The sequence below is a fragment of the Phaethon lepturus genome, unplaced genomic scaffold, assembly GCF_000687285.1.
Source record: "Phaethon lepturus isolate BGI_N335 unplaced genomic scaffold, ASM68728v1 scaffold1978, whole genome shotgun sequence".
Taxonomy (NCBI): domain Eukaryota; kingdom Metazoa; phylum Chordata; class Aves; order Phaethontiformes; family Phaethontidae; genus Phaethon; species Phaethon lepturus.
In genome coordinates, this window is record NW_010558079.1 from 1,996 (window position 1) to 21,819 (window position 19,824).

The 19,824-nt window shown below is 40.5% G+C and overlaps 1 protein-coding gene across 1 annotated transcript; it reads right to left on the reverse strand.

Moving 5' to 3' along the window:
• Positions 1–229: 229 nt before the first annotated feature.
• NBR1 (neighbor of BRCA1 gene 1) lies at positions 230–18,759 on the reverse strand. Its single transcript, XM_010292932.1, has 21 exons — positions 18,601–18,759; positions 16,200–16,262; positions 14,880–14,898; positions 13,386–13,408; positions 12,326–12,547; positions 11,707–11,781; positions 10,353–10,570; positions 9,136–9,300; positions 8,444–8,650; positions 7,087–7,246; positions 6,280–6,567; positions 5,704–5,856; positions 5,156–5,231; positions 4,575–4,685; positions 3,904–4,092; positions 3,643–3,777; positions 2,680–3,040; positions 2,284–2,378; positions 1,643–1,721; positions 786–891; positions 230–406 (listed from the first exon to the last, which is right to left on the reverse strand). The coding sequence occupies exons 1-21, from the start codon at positions 18,757–18,759 to the stop codon at positions 230–232; spliced, it is 3,081 nt and encodes a 1,026-aa protein (XP_010291234.1).
• Between the last annotated feature and the right edge of the window lie 1,065 nt (positions 18,760–19,824).

Here is a 19,824-nt window from a genome sequence, read left to right on the forward strand (position 1 = left end):
TTAACTACAAGGTCCAAGTAACAGTTGAAAATCTGGTGTCCAATTCATAAGACATGACAAACACCGTTTGACATTTCCATGAGGAAAAAAAAGAGTCAAAAGCTCAAAGAAAAGCCAAAGTTTTAGTCACACCTCCAAACTGAAAGCAGCTGAGGAGCAGCCCGATACTGTTGCAGTGCTTAATGAGAGTTTACTCAATGAAGACAATTCCTCCCTCCACCAGGAAGGTTCAGCATCTACTGCTGTACCAGTCACTGTTACTGATCTGAAGCAATTCAGTTACCACTTGAACCATATTATTGTTGTGTTTCTTCAGCAGTCGCAGGTTTAACTGCCTGTCACAGAATCCCATCTCACACAGACTGGATAGAAGGGTGTTAGTGTGCTCTTCTGTAGCTGCAGGCTGCTGAAAGCAAGAGATAAGATAAGCTATAAAAAAAAAACACAACCTTTTTGCCATTTGAAGCGCTGATCCTGCATTATACTGGAATATAATTAAGGCACAGAGGGCCTTTTGTCCACAGTTAAACTGTTTATATTCACTTTCACTTACAAAGGAGGATTGCTACTACTGCATGATGCTATAGAAGACATGATTCTATCCCCATGGTATGGATTTTCTTATCGGCTGGTGGAGCAGTATACTTCAAAGGGATGACATCAAGCTTAACATTTTACTGTTGCATGAAGTTCTATATAGAATACTGATACATTTATAATTTAGACCTATGATTTTACCATTGTCATTCTGTGAAACTCACATAGCATACAGGAAATACATTTACCTGTTCTATAATGGGTGGTCCAGCAAATAATGCTTTGTAGGCAGAAGCAGCAACTGACAAAGCTCCTTTAACTAGTTCTCCTGCAATGCTGCTTCCTTGAGGGTATCTGCAGAGAAATCAGGTATTACTTTAGGGTCAGTAAACCCAAGTGTTTGTTTCACATGAAACGCAAGTCTGTCCCTGTTGACGTGCTAATTCTTATTGGAGAGAACAACCTATGATCCAAAGGAATCATTGCTGTTCAGTAATTGAGCTATCCAGAAAGCTCATTCCTTCCTTCTTGATACTAGTAAACTGTAGTTTTATGCTAAAGTATATTAGTTTGCTTTCTGTAACATGACCATTTGTAAAGAATTAAGTATTCTTACTCAGAAGAGTAAACCTCTACATGAAAGCTGTGCCCTGTGACACACCCATTCACGCCACAGTAACTTCTGTTTGTTCTCCATCAATTCTTAACTCACTTAATATTCTGCTCAATCTTTTGTCTTGTTTCTCCAGTCTCAGTATCTTAAGATGCTTAACTTTGTATCTAACTTACAAAAATCCCTATTTTAAGAATCCTGAGGTTTTCCAGAAAAAAAATCCCAAGAATTTTAGAAGGATTCAGCTTGAGTTCTTCATACACTTCTGCTTGCCAATTCTGCACCCTCCATGTTCGTGTCCAAGTTGAAACCAAGATCTAATGAAAACATAGCATTATATAATTCAGCATATGTTTCCTTGAAGAAGGGAGGCCTTTCTACCAAGATATTGACTACCTGAAATCTGTAAGCCAGTGCCTTTCCCTTGGTGCTTAATTTAGCAGTTCTTAGTTTAAAACAGCACTTGTGAAGTCACAGCTTCAGCTTCATTACCTTGGGTATTCTGAGCACTTCTGTTTACTAGTTAGAAATTCGGAAGATCCAGGTCCATGACTATCTTCACCACTGGGTTCTGGAGCAGGAAGAAAAGTTATAATACCAACATGCCCAGTTAACGAGAAGCTGAGGAGATGCAACATGTACATAAATGGAAATGAGTGGGATTCAGTCCAAAATTAATACTTTCAAGTTTAGTTATCCAGACACAAACTAGGTATTCAGGATTCTCACCGTAGTAAAAATAATTTCAGAAGCCATTTGGCTGATTAGTCAGTGGGTGTTTACTTTAACATGACACGAACTGCTGTCTGTCTGAGCTCCCAGTGACTGTAACAGCTTAAATACATAGCTCATTAATTCCAGAGTTAGGTAATTTTCCAGACATCTACAAATACCTCCGAGTACCCTTCTTACCATTTCTAATGAATAGGTGCTCTTAGCTGATCCACAAAGCCAATTATTTCTTTATTCAAATTTTCTCTACAGTAAAATTTTAACACCAGGGAAAAAACCCCAATCATTACTTGGTAGATTTCTGCTCTCCTCAAGAATAACAGGACATCAAAACCAATACTAGGCGTAAGGAATAGACAATAGCAACTGTGGATGCACCCTTCATTAAGTACTGTCAATACCTTCTCTTATTTGATTAAGAGGAGTGGAAGAGATATTCTCTGAAGCTGGTATGTTTGGTTCTTGGAAGATATGACTCTGAAGAGATGCCAGATTCCTGAGAACATGAGACAAAAAAGTTACTTTTACTACTTTCATTCTGCATGTGTACAAGTCAGTCAGTCAAGATCAACAGACAAAAGAAAAGGCTTCACATGCTCCTTTCTTTCCCTCTCTTGCACTCACCTAATCAGTGAATACAGGCTTTATAAAAAGTTGCAAGATTTAGGACATTCAGTCCAGTATGTGACAAAACTTTTGTTGCAACAATTTTTTTGGACACTGAACATAAGCACAACATCCTGCAGGCTCTACAGCAACACTAACATAACCATCTTGGTATTGTCCAAGCAGCATACCTTTGTGTCTGCGGTAAGGTGTCTGCAGTCTCTGGGGTTAGTGGTACTACAGCCAGTGTTTGTGAAGTTGTCAAAATACCACTAACACTGTGGATCTGTGTCTGGCTTCCCCCTTCTGGATTCTCTGCTCCTGTTTCACGTTCTCCTGTCTTTTCCAAACTGGGCTGAGAAAGAGCCGAACTATACATAGACTCCCCTAAAGGACGACTGGTGTCAAAGCACTCAGGGAGAATAATGATATAATCCTCTGATGAAGCAGAGGAGCCTTGACTTTGAACATCGTCTTTATCATCATCCTCCTCTTCATCAGAATTGCCAGTATCACTCCAGGGGCTTGCTCTCTCAGAGAGTGGAAGATCCCCTAACAGGAAAAAAAAAAAAAAAAAAGTGAAGTATTTACAATTGTCCATTTTGTATGGATAACAGCAAAGACAATACTGTCCCAGGTATAAAAGGCAAGTATTCAGAAACCACTGTAAAGCTTTGTTGCTGATATTAATGGTATAATTTTATTTGTCTCTTGGGGAGAGGGTGGGGGTGTATTGTGAAAGAGTAATAGACCTTACTGTTAAGCCTATGCAGATATGCTGCTGCTATTAATGCTTATAATAAAAACAGGAATAAGAGCTACAGAGAATTTAAACAGTAGTTTTCATCTCTTAAATTGCGTGTATCAGAAAGTTCAAAGCACTGATTTCAAGATACATGTACAAAATATGGAAGCGCCAGCCATGCTTAACATGAGCACTTATTTGAATACTCCATTGGAACCTTCATGGCTCAATTTCTTTTTAAAGCAGCTGTTAAACTGGTCGTTCAGAGTACTGACACCAATTTTCTGATGTAATAATTATTCTCTTGTAATGAGGATCAATTTCCTAGGACAGTGGCAGATCTTTTTACACCTGATTTTTTGTAGTCCTTATTACAGCTTTACCTTAAATTCAAACCTATTTTACTTACCACAGTAATTTTCTGTCATTGCCTCTGACTGACCAATCTTTGCTTCCTTTTTAGAAGTGGAATTAGTTTTTATCCTAGGAGAGTCTTCATTTAGCACACTGCAACTGAAGGTGTCTTGCGATGTCTGTAAAGAGTCTAATAAAACAATCAGGAAAAACAATTAAAGCAATATCACCACCTTCAGTGCGGGGCAATTGTGGCCGGTGTCTGACTGCAAAAAAGTAAAGCCACAGAAGCCAGCCAGCTAAAGACAGTACTCACTCTGGAGGATTTTCTTTTTTTGTGGAGGCTTATGGTCAGGTGCAGCATCCAAGGTTAGAGAGCGAATTACAGTTTCGCAGACAAACTGAGTCCCACTCATATCTTCTTCCCCTTCCTCCTGGCTCAATGCATGTTCAGCTTTCACTTTCACTATGCAAGTATCTGCAGGAAAGCAGGCTTCTGTCATTCCTTTGAAAGGGAAACATTAACAGAGTATTTTAACACCACCACACGGAAATCTAAGTGTAAGAAGAATTTTTTAGGCTAGCCAAGGCTAATATTGACTCTATGTATTAGTTCTTTCTTAAAAATTGAAAGATTTTGGAATTCAGTTCAGGTTGAATGTGAAAGTGATTGAGAGATATGGGGCCACACCTGGAGTGTTTGAGTATAATATAGTCTATAAAGGGCAAATTGTTAATTCTCCCAACAATTTTAATAGTTGGACAAATCAAGAGAAGCATTTGTATTTCTGAATTCTAGATATATACGCTCCAACTTCTGCAATCAGGAGAGTAGCGTCAGACTACAGGTCTATGAGCCAAACAACTGTTCATTTTTCCACAGAAGGGAAAAACAGGAGTTAGAACTCTTCTTAGACATCAAGACTGCTGACCACACAGAACTGACAATACCCTCCCCCTCCCAAGTTGCCCATGACTACTGCTTACCCGTCACTGGTTTAAATCCACTCCCCTCATTCTCCTCCTCTATCTGACCTAAGCCAGGTTTCTCCAGCAAGGGGCTATCATGTGGCAAAGGGGACATGCATGGAGTCATGTCTGAAAAACAAAGGTAGCAAAGATAATTGGCACTAAATGAGTAGGAACCTTCCTTCCTCCAGGAGGCAACCTTTTAAGAAGTTATCCTTTTTCAAGGGATATTCTTCCAGGACTGAAGAAACCCCGTTCTCTTACAAGATAATTTTGTGAAATAAACAACTAGCTTTGCATTACACTGGCACTGGTTGAGCAAAGAAAATGGCAGTGTTCTTCAGTATCTGGAATCTTACAGTCTCAGGGCTGTGAAGCTGAAAAGAAGCCAAGACTGAAAAATACAAAAGGATACTAAGCATTATTAAATATCTCCTCTAAGACTACAGCAAGAATTAAAAAGACAAGACAGGAGACCTGGGAAGACACTCTAGCCTGAAGAGCAAATAAGCCTTTTGCACAAGTAAGTTCAGCTTTTCATTGGGTAAACAGTTAACTCAGAACACTAGAGACAGCACACAGAATGAGAAGAACCTTACCAACAGGAGTATTGTGTGGAACTCGCTCTAATTCCTGCACAATATTAATGTCCAAGAGCTCAAAGGACAGCAAATCCTACAGAAAGAAACATCACACAGCTTTCATCAGCAAACCCCAAAATGGAACCTTATGCTGTACTTCCCAGCATCAGATACCATTAACTTACAAGTCTAGTCCACTTTGTTAGTTACTCAGCATCATCTCAGACAGAGGGCAGTTTTCCCATAACATACATACATGTCATAGACCATGGTACACAAATTAGGGCAGCAAAAGGCAAAGCTAAGTACTCCCTTGTTAGGGGTCAGAGAAAGACCCAACCCTGTGACTCTGAGAATCTTGGTGTGTCCTGGCACATACCTTCCATACAGTGACCCCATACTACTTCAAGAAAATCGTTCTGCTACACAAAATGCAATATACTCTTCCTGAAAATACAGTGGCTATTTTAGAGCTCAGAAGGTTTTTAGTCTTATGGATGTCTATGTACCTAGATATTAAACCCGAGGTGGTTTGTTTTATCTCTATGTGAATTTTAGCTCTTTACCTGTGCAGTGAGGAGATCAACAGATGGGATATAAAATTCTCTCTCACTTGGCAGATTCTTGATCTTTAAAGGAAGAGTTGGCAGAGGCATTTCAGCCTGCTCAATGATTTCACCCATCAGTTGAGCACCAGCTTCTGTCTTTAAGGAAGCATCCTGCCAAAGCAAAACAATAATGTCCCAGAAGCCCCTTAGGCAGGCAGCAAATAAAACAATTACATGAAGAACACAAGTAACTTCAAATAAATCTCTTTTCAACTCATTTTAGAGCCAAAAAGGACAAGATCTAACATAAAGAGAAATCCTGCAGTGTTTCAGTTCAAAGAACTAGACAAATAGCTGCAAAAGACTGATAACTAATCCCATGCCTGTCAAAAAGAATGATGATTTTAGAACTTACAAATGCAGTAAGAGTTGTGTTGCTTTTCTATTAAAAATTAAAATTAGAAGCAAACAACTAAAAGAATCCTCTGGAAATCAATACAGTTAGGGGACACTACACAATTGCATCAAACAATATTCATTGCTCCTTCTACTAGGCAATTCAGAACTGCCTCAAATACCGTAAGAGTTACTTGCCTCTCTGGTGCTGGAAGCTTTGTCCTTCTGACAGGAGTCAGAATCCTTCCAGTTGCTTTCTAAATAATCAGTAGCTGAGGAGGGATCCACAACAATACTGCACCAGATCCTGGGCCCAAACTGTTCCCCTCTGTGTGACAGTCTCCAGTGAGAGGTGTACATTCCTTCTATATTAGGAGCTACAAACTCAACTGAAACAGTTCCTACTTGTCCCGATGGAAGGGATGGCACTAACACATCTTTTTTTTCAGAAGATGCCAAAGTCAGATTTCCCCACATAAGTTTCAGCTGAAATATCAACAGAAAAAGCAAAGGTTAACTTCACAAGCTTCTTTGCAAACTGTGGGCAGTAAGGAGCACTTAAAAGTTCCTCTGCTGAAAGGCCTTGTGGATACTAAGCATAGAGAAGAGAGGCTGCTAGCAAACATTCTCACATTAGTCACTATCACCACAAAGTAAGAAGATACCCCCATCTTTCAACATGAACTCAGTCACTCACGGAAGACAGGCTTTTTGAAGCCTTTCTGTTTTGAAGTCTTTACCTGTTGTAAACAAGGTTGAGCTGTAACATCATAACAGCACTGGAAGACGTGTTCAGTGACGTTAATCTTGACTGCTTCCCTCCTATAGTCTGCAGTTGTAAAGAGTACCTAGACAGCTTATTGCCCCAGAATTCCCAGCTTGAGAATTAACAGGCCAAATGAAATCCTAAACAGGTTCTGACAGAGAATTCATATTCCTAATGCATACAAATACTATCTCCCAGAACCATTTTAGTATGTAAAAGTAATAGCAAAGGAAAGATACCTTTGTGTCTGAGCTCCATTCCACATTGCCAGTATTTTTCATTCGCCAGTGTTTGATAAACTTTGTTCCTGGTTGCAAGTGAGTCCCATCTGGCAAATTCTCATCGACAAATACTGCACTCAGTGTTGGGACAATTGCTTGGAAGGGTTGACTAGGGCTCCTGGGATTGGGAGGAGGAAACAAAACACAAAAATACACCAAAACTGGAGAAGTTTTCCAGATCCTATTTTACTGGCTATAAATTGAGGAGGCCATTGAGTTTTTCTCCTTTCACCTCTAGAAGTGTTTAAAAATTCTAATGTTTTAGCTACTGTTTTCATCTCACATCTAACCAGCACAAAGCAGTTTGCTTTCCTCTGCTTAAGGAAAAAACACATCAAAACAAGATTTGCTTATTTGGAAGAATATTATTAAAATTACAGAACTCAGGTTTAACAGAGAAGAGTTCACTGTTCTTCACTTAAGTCTGACAGCACTTCAGGCTATGCTATACTGTTAAGAGAATGAAGTAATTATCCTTATGATGTTGAATCAAAAAGATTGTGCTATAGTCTAAGCACTAGTGTCTTTTATTTGGCCTTACAAACAACATTTTTCAGCAAAATATCACATTTTTTTCCTGAAAGGGGTTCAAAAATAGATTTAATCCAAAGCTTTACTGTTGGTTTGGGTGCACTGCGCTGTGACTGGTGAAGCAGGTCATATGCGTGCCAACTTTAAAAGATCTAAAAAAAAGAATCTGAACTTAAATTAGGATTGGTTTTGTTCCTGCTATATGCCTGTTCAGCAAAAAGGAAGCAAAGATGGAGATTAAGCTCCCCACAAATTAACTAATTAATTTTGACTTTTAAATGCGCTAAATGAAAGGGATGAATTAAAGAAACTAAAACTATACAAGTTTTACACCTGTACGTTCATAAAAGCGAAGCAAACAGAAAACGCAAAGTGGTTGCCTGCAATGGCTGCTGTCTAGTGAGCCTCAGCCTAAGGTCACATAAAAAAAGGCAAAAGGAAGCACTGAACATAAGCAGGCAGAATGTACTTTATGCAGACACTGGCAGTAACATTAACTTACACTGTAAAGCACATGGCATTATACTAGATTTGTATAAATCTGTAAGTTTCTGGTGATAATCATCAGTTGCTTTTTTTTCTTCTCCTACTCTCCTCCCAAGTAAAAAAATAAAAACACTCCACCTTGCAAATTCCATCCAGACAAAATTCTCATGGGTTCCAATGACAAATGATACTTTAAGTGAGCGATTTCATAACCTTCCTCCTGTTACTTTAACTTGGTCTTATCACAAAAGGACAGACAGCACAACTAAGAAATGCTTCAGCTAACAACATCTCTTACAGGAAGGTATTAGGTTGGAGACTCTCAGATTTCAGAGTAGGTGAGCCACTAGTTTCCAATACATGGACAGAGTTCCACATATGAATTTTCCTGTGCAATTTTAGCTGCTTTTTGAGCTCTCGGACCTCTGCCTTTCGCTGTTTCTTCTCTGCTCGTAATCTTTGCTTTTCTGCCTTCAGAAATCTTTTGTCCATCTGTTTCTGGAGCCTGCAGAGAGAATAAGCCACCAATAAATTCTAATCAGTTTAATGTATCTTCAGCCAACACAGTCTTAGTCTCAAAGGGAACACTTTCAGGAAACGTCTCGTGCTTCTAGACTGGATACCAGATGATTTTAAAAGAACATCTTCATAGTTGCTTGTGAAAATACTTTGAATGGCCTCAGTAAATGAGCAAACTTAAAGGCAGATTAGACTATGCTCAAAGAAAAAGCAATCTCGCAAAGTCTGCTACCTACCTATGACACAAAATTCTGTCTTTTCTGCTTTGTTATTAAAAACACTGTAAGATTCATGACTTAGGCCATTTGTAAGTATATAGCTATTTTTAGCTACTCACAATGAAGTCTGAATACCATTTCCATTTCTTGTTATCTCTAAATCTAACAAAGGCTGAACATCAATCCCAATACAGGTGTTTCCACTTTGCTATCAGGATAATCATGTCAGGTACTGACAGATGCCACCATTTACCTAACTTGCTCCAGCGTAGCAGGCAGACGAGGTGAAAACTCTGCAAGGCTGTAATTTTCAGCAATACATAGTACAGGTCTTCGCAGCTTTAACAAGACATGATTAGGATCATGTGCATATGTTCCTGCTTCACACTGCTCACAGATATTGTATGCTGGACAAAGGCTGCAAAGCCGAAAAGGCAGGTTACCAAGAAGCAAAGAATTAATGCACTAGAAAGACACTGTAGGAAAATTAATCCTTACATTTCTGCAGGGAAACAACTGTATCATCCTACCACTGTAAGCAGTGCATGAGTGAAACAGAAGTGGGTTCTCTCACTTATACATCAATATTTGGAGCCATCTGGAATATCCAGATCAGCATCTCTCTTCTTGGCAAAACTGCACCATAGTCCTCACCTTCTTAAATACACTTTGAAAAAAACTGATGCTTCCTTTAGCACAAGTGACTAACAATTGTTGCTACAAAGGATAAAACATTATACTGAAATCCAATGCCAGAAACAGCATCATACTTATGAAAATACAGAAGATAAGTCAACTGAAGTGTTCAGGGATGCAAAGCAGATTGCTCCTATGGGAACAGGACTAGTAAAAAACAGACTGTCAGCTCCTGCTAGCAAGAAAAATAAACACCCAAAGAAAAACGCCTGTTGGCATTCCATTCACTGCTGCTGCCTAGTCCTAAAATATTTACCTTTACAGCAATTGCCTCATTCAAATAAAAACCTCACTTAAGACATTCATCAAAACTTATTTCATATTATTAAACTGACAACAAGATCATTAGAAAAAGCATCACCTGCTTCAGTCTCATTGACTGTCAGAACTAAATAAAGGATTACTACAGACTAGTGGTTCTAAGTTTTGCTTTTTTGTTAACTGAACTAAACATTTTCCTTTACAACTACCACACATTATATGCAAAAAAGGTAAAGAATGATTGAGAATATAGCAACTGATATAAAGTTCTTTCACTTTGTTTTAACAGTCACGTTTTCTCAAAATATTATTACTCTTGCTGTTATGCAGATAAGGTCCTTAGGCACCACAGCAGAAAACACAAGCTGTTTGAGACACATACTAGAGGTTCTGAAATGTACAGCATGCTGCAGATTAGAAATCTGGAAGTCTACAACACTAAGATAGTTTCTCACTCATTCACATGCCTTACATGTTAAGTTTCACACACACACAGCTCTCATCATATTCCACCTGCATTGGTAGCGAACTCCAACAATTCGGGCCTGGCAGTTGCAGCAGGAGATCAGCCAGTCACACTGGCTGCCATTCCCTGACTGGCTCTCTGAAGTTGGAGGTGGTGCTGTAATAGAGCTCTCTGAAAAATCTGGAGGCTGACTGTGACAAACAAGCTTCTCATATAGCTTCTGTTCCAGTTTCTCAACAGTTTCTTTAACTACTTGTTCCCTGAACTGGAAAAAAAAAATAAAGTAGTCATGGATGAGACCCACCTATGCAGCTTCAAAAGTCACCCCAAGTCTCCCAATCTGTAAGTCATAAAGCGTCTCACAATCCACTTCCCATCCCTCCCAGCACATACCAGATGAAATTAAACAAGCATCACACTCTTCAGAAAGGATTTGTACTTTAGAAAATACCAGCCCATATGTTTTAACAAGGCAAATTAAAAATCATACATTCGTGTTTACAATAAGCTTTTTCTATAACCTTGCACAACGGGAAGGAAACTAATCTCTGAGACAATTAACCCAACTCCCAAACCCCTCTGGAATCTCCATCATTAAGCCCTGATTTTGTCCACCAGGGATGTTTCAAATACAACCATTAAGTTCCCCTGTCTTTAGTTTGTAGAAAGAGGTGGCAAAGGAAGTGAGATGCTAGAAAAAAACCCTTAACAATAAATGCATATACTATTGTACCAATGTACCTTTTAGTTTCAAGAACTTACTAGCTAGTTAATTCTTAGCATTTTTATCTAAATGCTTCTCAGTGATGTTCATTAGCTGTTCAAAACAAGTTAACACCCACATCTTATCAATCTATAGGTTATACTCACTGGCCTCCTGCAACTATTTTCTTAAACTGAACAATCAAGAAAAGCAAGGTCATCAAATGCTATGCTTCAAGTCTCGGGAAACCCTAAGTATTACCCTACTGAAACCAGTCAAACAAGTGTCTCAACAGCAACACCATATTTCATGCTCTCTCTCATCATGAGTGCCCTGAAGTTCCTATGATTCCTATTACTACCTGGAGTGCAACTAGGATTCTAGCATGAGAGCCAATTAAAAGACACTCAAACCAAGCAAATGCATAAACCAAACAATCACTTTTGACAAGTGGCATGTATCAAACTTTTTTTAAAGTAATACCTGCACTGTATAGTCATAGTTAGAAATCTAGTTTCCATTTATAACCACAAAAGCAGAGTGATTATATGCCTTAATGCCCTTTGAGATACTGGTCACAAGTACTGAGAGCAAGTATGATCAGATGTACCTGTGATGCCTAACTCTATACCTTTTCCACCCACAGCCTCTTAAGTATTCCTTTAAGAATACTAAAATTCAGAAGAAAACACACTTACTGTTTCCAAGTAGCTAGTAAACCATCCTGGAGGATTTTCGTTTGTTCTTCCTGTTCTAGTGTGATTTAACTTTTGCTGGGGAAAAAAATAAAACAAAAAAACCCAAAACAAAACAAAATAAAACCACACCACAACAATAAGCCACACACTTTAACTATGCAAAGCCACAAAAACCCCTAAATACAGCAAGTTAACCACTTTCAAGTGACTTTACCAAAAGAGACTGCAAGTTCTTCAGAAAATAGCAGAAGACAAACACAAGGAAGCCACTGATACTCTCCTGAAAGATTCCTGCCTTATTAGCATTTGAGTGTAACTACACAGCACTAAAGAACTGAAGTCAACCAGAAGTTGCCTAGATGGCAATCAGGGCTTCAGGGGACCAACTGCTTGATCAACATGAAAGAGTCTGTATTTCTAAATGCAGCATCAAAATATCCTCTTGCAAGACATTCAAACAATTTTGTGAGCGTCAATGGATGCAGATAGCTGAAAATTAAGACCAACTTCTGAACTCAGAGTTTTTATATGTATGGGTGAAGATGACTATCAGTCTAAACTGAATTACACTTATGAATTCTTTGTTTTAATGAATATATAATCCACCTCTGCATCCTACCTGAATTGTCAGCTCCTTTTCAATTTTTAAGTCTTCCTCTAATCCCTGAGCTAACATGGAATAGTGCGAAAGAGGTTTCTTCTCATCTTTAAGAGATGCCAACTTTTCTGTCACAGTTTTTTCACGGAGTTGCAAAGAAGAAGAAGAATATGAAGTTTCTTTCGGAGAAAAGTGGTCTTCATACACATGCATTTGAAGTTGATTTCCTTGTTTAACTGCAATCTAAATAAACAGTACATACACCATGTTTACTCCATTTAAAACCCACATAGAAAAATCCTGTAAAAACACAGCGCAACACTACACTGGAGAGGTTGGAGAAAGACTAAGACACATAAATGCCAAGGTACAGTCAGCTGATAGTCTATTCTGCCTTTCTCAAAGGTTACGAATATGATTATTAAGTAGTTTATTATAAGCAAAAAGTTAATTATGCAGATATCCTAAAGGAATTTTTCAATCTACAATAAAGCTGTTCATATAAGTCAGTAAACAATAGAGATGCTGTCCAGGAACTTACAGTAAATTTTAATTTATGATTATTTTCAAATTTTTATCAGATTTGAAATTCAGACCATGAGCAAAAAGTTCTGAAAGCATTAGTATTGCACAACTGAAATTCAAAGGAATGCAATTCTTAATTTTGTCTAAGTAAAATCAACTGCTTATAAAGTAACTAAGCATTGAAACCATTTAAAGTTTTATTACCCTGGTGCAACATTAGAGTCTCCATGGCAAGACTTTTAAAGGGATCCCATTAGAGCCCAGGATCTCCAAACATGGGATTACTGTTCAAGTGTTTGAGAAAGCCAGTTATTTAACCAATGAACTGGCTGTTCAGGGTCCTGAATCACAACTGCCTATTCAACTAATTCATACAAATTAGTATGAGCCTGGACGGAAAAAAAAAAAGTAGCGCAACATTCAAGCTAGTGTCCAATGCTAGAAAACTGAGCTATTCTGATTTCTACAGGCCAGATAATGTTTTTTTTTCTCAGCTACACCAATTTTAATTGGAGAAGGATGAACACAGTGGAAAAAAGTCAAAGAGAGCATTTACCTTCAAAGCTTCTTCATATTCCTCTAAAAAAAAAAAACATGAAAGAAACGTGAACTTTTCCTGTCTCAAACAACAGATATACATTTAGCATATAATATTTAATGACCCTTAATCAAGGAGGGCCTCCCATACCTTCTGTAAATTCTTATAGTGCTACTGAAGGAAGTTGTATATACATCTGTATTGGGTTTGCATGGCAAGGTTTTGGTAGCAGGAGGGGCTGCAGGGGTGGCTTCTGTGAGAAGCTGCTACAAGCTTCCCCTATGTTCGACAGAGCCAATGCCAGTCAACTCCAAGACAGACCTGCTGCTGGCCAAGGCCAAGGCCAAGCCCATCAGCAACTGTGGTAGCACCTCTGTGATGACATATTTAAGAAGAGTAAGAAAACAGCACACAGCAATTGCAGCCGGAGAGAGGAGTGAGAATATGTGAAACAACTCTGCACCGGAGCAGAGATTCCCCTGCAGCCCATGGTGAAGACCATGGTAAGGTAGGCTATCCCCCTGCAGGCCACAGACCTCCGTGGTGGGGCAGATATCCACCTGCAGCCCATGGAGGACCCCACATTGGAGCACGTGGATGCCCAAAGGAGGCTGTGACCCCATGGGAGGCCCACACTGGAGTAGGCTCCTGGCAGGATCTGTGGACCCATGGAGAGAGGAGCCTAGGCTGGAGCAGGTTTCCTGGCAGGACTTGTGACTCCTTGGGGGACCCAGGCTGGAGCAGTCTGTTTCTGAAGGACTGCACCCCATGGAAGGGACCCAAGCTGGAGTTCATGAAGAACTGCAGCCTGTGGGAAGGACTCACATTGGAGAATTTCTTGGAGGACTCTCTCCCATGGGTGGAACCCCACACTGGAACAGGGGAAGAGGGTGAGGAATCCTTCCCCTGAGAAGGAAAGGGCAGCAGAGACAATGTGCGATGAACTGACCGCAACCTGCCTTCCCCATCCCCCTGTGCCACTCAAGGGGAGGAAGTAGAGAAAATCAGGACTAAAGTTGAACCCAGGAAGAAGGGAGGGGTGGAAGGAAGGTGTTTTAGTTCTCATTATCCTACTCTGATTTGACTAGCAATAAATTAAATTAATTTCCCCAGGTCAAGTCTGTTTTGCCCATGACAGTAATTGCTGAATGAACTCTCTCTGTCCTTATCTTGATCCACAAGCTTCTCATTATACTTTCTCTCCCCTGTCCAGCTGAGAAGGGGAGTGATAGAGCAGCTTTGGTAAGCACCTGGCATCTAGCCAGGGTCAACCCACCACAACAGCAACAAGCAAACATGTTCTCATAGCCTAGAGACTTAACATTCCATTGATTTAGTAATTTCCAATTTGTTCTGATGGATCATAAAGTCCTTCCTTTGGGAAGGATTTGATGCCCAACCACACATAAAATCCAAAAATCAAAAAGCAAGCATTCTCAACTGCCTCTCCAAAAACATGAACAACAGTTGGGGTCTGTTTACTGATTTCACTTCAGCAAAGTAGCAGCTCACCTTTGCTATTCACAGAAACCTGCAAAGAGAAATAATAGTGAGTAATAGCCACTGATATATTTTTGTGATTCTCATAAAATTAATACACTTTCAGAACAAATGTACTTTCATCCAAAGTTTCTAAAATACCACTCCTTCAGATATTTGTTATTGCTGCCATGTTTAATCATTAATCAATGTTGTGGTGTTCTGGAGTAGATGATGTTATTAGATTTGCACAATAAGCAACATCTCTGGCACCTACTAGCATCCAGAACAAGTGGGGTCTCATCTACTGAAAGTAAGCTGGTGCCAGTACCACTGGGTTTACAATACAAGTACACAGCGGTTGGACCCAGTTGCTTTTAATGCCCAACATGAAACACTTAACTGTTCTTTTGATTTAGACACAAGCCAAGCCCATCTTCTACAGGTGCTCGTTTATCAATTTTGCACATAGAAGTTACTAATACAAGGAACAATTTAATCACTACAGCACTGCATGATTCTGAACAATGTTTACTCTATTAGTATTTGAAAAGGATCTTTAACAGATGCATCTATATATTTATATGGAAAATTAAGAGGAAAATCTTTCCCTGAAATGTTGCTGGAAGCATCCTGACATTTCCCCTTACGGGAAAAAAAAATAAAAACAAAGATCCCCATCTCTGCAATTCAGTAGAGCTACAAACCAAGTAGTGGAACACAGAGTTTGCAAAAGTTATGTTCTGTTTGAGAGCTACATTTACTCTAAATCTTTAGATGAACAGAAAGGGTCTGAGAGGGTGAGGTTATGCCAAGAAAGCATTTACTCAACAAGGAGAACTAGAAGTAACCAATTTCCTCTCTGAGTCAGTAATCTTCTTGGGGATTATAGCATTTGCTTAAAACAAGCAGAGGATTTGAATACACCAGATCACTGAAGTAAACATATGCTAATGACAGGGGACCTATATTTTCAGAGGAAGGAGTGTAGTTGAAGAAACAGGACTTTACCATGGCTGCATTTAACAAATAGTTACAACTACCTTATTCTGATAAAATGAAAAATAAAAAAGTCCCTCAAGAGAAGCAACCCTGCCTCAGAGCATGTAGAATCAGTGGCTGTTTCTATGGAGTGGGAATGAGAAAGGCAGTAGGTTCTAAAAAACTGTTTTAAAATAAGTATGCTACATTAAGAGTGAAACCACAAGACTAATAGCTATTTTCTTATCAAAGGGGGCAAAAACATCACCTCTGATCCAAACAGACACTCCTGAAGGACCCACTACAAATTATCAAAGGTTCACATCAGCCATATTTTGGTAAACCTGTTGGGACGGTGGGGGAGTATTTTACCTCATCATTATCCTCATCAATGTATTTAATCTGAATGTTGTCCAGGTCAAATGAAACTTTAACCTGTAATGAAAAAGGAACACAAAACCACAGTGAGACAGGACTACAGATTTTTTCAGTTAATCATGATTATTAATAGGGAAAAATGTTTTAAATCTTCACCCCTCCAGTCTTTCATCTGAAATAAACACTGTTCTACAAAATCTATTCTTCTGGAGCTGAACAACTCTCCCAGTGCCTTGCCTCCAACCTTTACTAACTTGCTACAATGAAAAGAAAAAAATTCATTTCTTTCATGTTTCACCTTCCCTAGTTAATGTTTAGACCAAAATAAATAATAATAACCTTTCCACTGTACTAGGACTAGCTCAGGGTTAATGAATTCAGTCACAGTAAACACTGCAATGCGAACTTTTACTTTAAAAAGCACCAGGAAGACAGCTCACGCAGCTAAGCAGCCTTTTTTGCACAAACCTATTCGTGTTTTGAGTAACTAGGATTAATCCAAGTACTAAAAAGAGCAAAGTATCACATTCCACTACTCACTGGCTGATGCACTGTACATCTGAACATATAAATCCATTATAGAGATCAGAATTAGGAAAATAAAGCTGACCAGCTATTTCGTATTTTGCATTAAAGAAAGAACAGCATCAAAGGAACCATAAATGAAGGCAGTTGTTTCCCTATGTTGAATAAGTCTTTGAGGCTTGTGTGCATTTTTGTATCATTTACCTACACGAGCTATATTTTTCTCGATAGAAACTCTCAGAAAAATTGGTATCTGAGACACATTCTGCTAGCCTGGGCCCAACAGAAGAAGACTAGCTGCCTTAGAAGACAACAGATGCCTGGGACTTACATAGAACAACAAGAGCACAGTGACATAGCTACATACATTCTGCTATGTGTGTGCTACAGGCAGGTCCTTCCAGGGTTAAATCCCAAATTAATTTTGGGTGGGGTGAGAGAACAAACTCAGCTTGTCAAGAAGAAACTGTGGTCTGTATCTACATTTTCTAGTACTACAAATTGTTCCCCTAAAACTCAAGCTAGAACCAGAGATCGAGTTATCCCTTATAAATATCAGACATGTTTAATAATACATTAAAACATAGGAAAGACACAGTTTAACTGATACTACCTTGAAACAGTAATTCACACAACAGAGACATCCAGTGGTACTACCTTGGTTAGAGAAACATTACTGTAATAGAACACCACACCTTGAACAAACACACCCTCACTCTGAAACTACTCAAGATTAAGGGCAACACCATGCTTACAGAGCAATCTGCTTCCAGCTTTGATGCAAGTAGAAGTCTGAGTAGCTCAAACATTCCTGCGTAGTCTACTTGCCACCAAGTATTTTAAGCCTGAACTAGCACCTCTTCTAGAAGATTGAAATACAATGAGTAAAGATGATGCAGTTCAAACTTTGAATTTGAGTAATTCACAATGCAAGAACCTCTTATAAGGTACACTGGAATATGTTAGCCAAAAAAAAAAAAAAAACACCTCTGAAAGAGAGAAAATAAAATACTTGCAACATCTCTTAAGATGCAACTTTGAAAGTAAGCTTAAAAAAACCAGAACAGTTGCTACAGGATAAAAAAAATAAATCACTACAGCTTCATCATAACCAAGGGAATCCTTACTACACAATTTCAACCTCAGCCAATACAGGAATTGCCACTACATAATACTGGAAATAAACATCCAAACAAAAACTATTCAATATACCAAGTGCATGATATATAGAATTTCATAAGGAACTGTCTATGCATGCACAGCCCACTAACAAATACAGTTATATCAAACTAGCACACACAAGGCACCAGCAAGAAACCAAAAACGTATGTTAGCAACTCAGCACCCCAGAGAGCAAACGTTAGTCTTCAGGTAAACGTTCTACAAGCGACAGAACAGCATCAGTTCACCGTACCTACTTCAGTAAGTAAAAGAATGCGAGAGAAGAGGAACAAAGTGTACTTTATAGGGTACAGTGCCAAAACCAAGTATCCTTAACTTTGGAAAAGAGCAAAGCATACAGCTATGGCCACCTGCTCACACAGAAAAACAAGCAATGCGTAAGAAGCTTCATCCAAAAAAGGCTTTTCACGCCACTCCAAGTACGTAACAGGGGTAAAAGTTACTGTTAACGCTAAAAGAAAAACTGTGACCGCAGCATAATAGAACACGAGTTCTAACAGCCTGTGAAATGGGGGACACGTCTTAAGAAGCCGAGAAAGATGATGCTGGGCCCTCGGAGAGGCGCTTACACTCCCAGCGCCTCACCGAGACGATCCCCACAACTGCGGCACCGCGGCTACAGCAGCGCGGCACCGGGGCAGGCCCTCTACTCTGCCTCCTCTGGGGAGGCGGGACGGGCAGCGCTCACCATGGCCTCCACATCCGCCCACGTCGTGTGCGCCGAGTCTGACACCAAGAAACTCTGGGTCTCCCCACAGCAGGTGACTTGGAGGTTCACCTGCGGCTCCATGCCGCGCTCCGGAGGAGACAAGTTAAGCCCTACCAAGCGGCCCGACAACCCTAACATGGCGGACCGAAACGGGCCAGCCCCGCGCCCTCCGCGCGATACTATTGGCCCGCCTGCCACTCATACTCCTCACCGCCCTGGTTGGCCGGCGGGGGCTGGACCAGGTGCCGTGGTACCACAACAATAAACAGAGCCGGGGAGCGCGCAACTAGGAGACGCGGCGCGCTGCCAGCAGACACGCACTTCCGAGGCTGCGCCACAACTCCCACAATGCGCCGCGTCGGTCCCTGAGCACTCCGATGAAATACGTGCGACGGGGCTCACACGGCAGCGGCAGAGCCAATCAGCTATACCCCTCCCTCCACCGTCTCGCCGTGGCAGGCGAGGAAGTGTCGCGCGACAGGAAGGAGCTAATAAGAGGACGTTTCTCGCCCCACGTGCCGTGGCCCGGTGTAGGATTGGCTGCTTAGTGCCCTGTATTCCGGGGTAGTGGAAAGGGCGCGAAGTGCGATGTGACAGGGCGGTTACTGAGGGCGGGTGAGTGGCTCTGGGCCGGGCGTTTGCCTTCGTTTCCGCAGTGTCCCGGTGGGCCGCACCAGCGGTGACCGGCTTTCCCTGCGGTGGATGGAGGGTCGAGGCCGGGCGGCTGGAGCGCGGAGAGCGGGGTGCTGGGCCGCTTCTCTTCGGGCGGCTGATGGGCCTTCTCGCTGCAGGGCCCATCCCTGCTCCCGAAATACTGCTGCGTAAAGGTCAAGTGGTTTCTCTTTGTTTTCAGAACCTCTGATACTTCTTGTAGGGCTTTTCCTGCTCTGTCTGCTGTAGGCAGTTTCCAGGGTCCTTTGCATAAGCACATCTGCTATCTCCTTTTTATCCTTTTCTACCTAGAAAGCTCATTTCCTTCGCTGTTATGCTTGTGTGTGCCCTTGCTGAGTTTCTGCTGAATGCTACTTAAGCAAAACCTTTCAGTTTGCCCCTGTGACTACAGGAGACTTGACAGCTTTTGACTGTAAAGAGAGTAAGAAGTCCACCAATGCTGTAAAGCCTTTCTCAAGAAACGGCAGCTAAGTATTCGATACTGTTCAGCATGTCAAAGAAAAGCCATATAGGAGAAAACATGGTTGTGGG

What these genes read in the sequence shown, in the direction of transcription:
- NBR1 (XM_010292932.1), bottom strand. Translation starts at nt 18,759, where the DNA reads ATGTTAGGGTTGTCGGGCCGCTTGGTAGGGCTTAACTTGTCTCCTCCG. An exon ending in AATATGAAGAAGCTTTGAAG is followed by an intron (nt 12,548 to 13,385) that starts GTAAATGCTCTC and finishes CTGTTTATTTAG; the next exon opens with ATTGCAGTTAAACAAGGAAA. An exon ending in CTCCAACCTAATACCTTCCT is followed by an intron (nt 7,247 to 8,443) that starts GTAAGAGATGTT and finishes TCCCAATCCCAG; the next exon opens with GAGCCCTAGTCAACCCTTCC.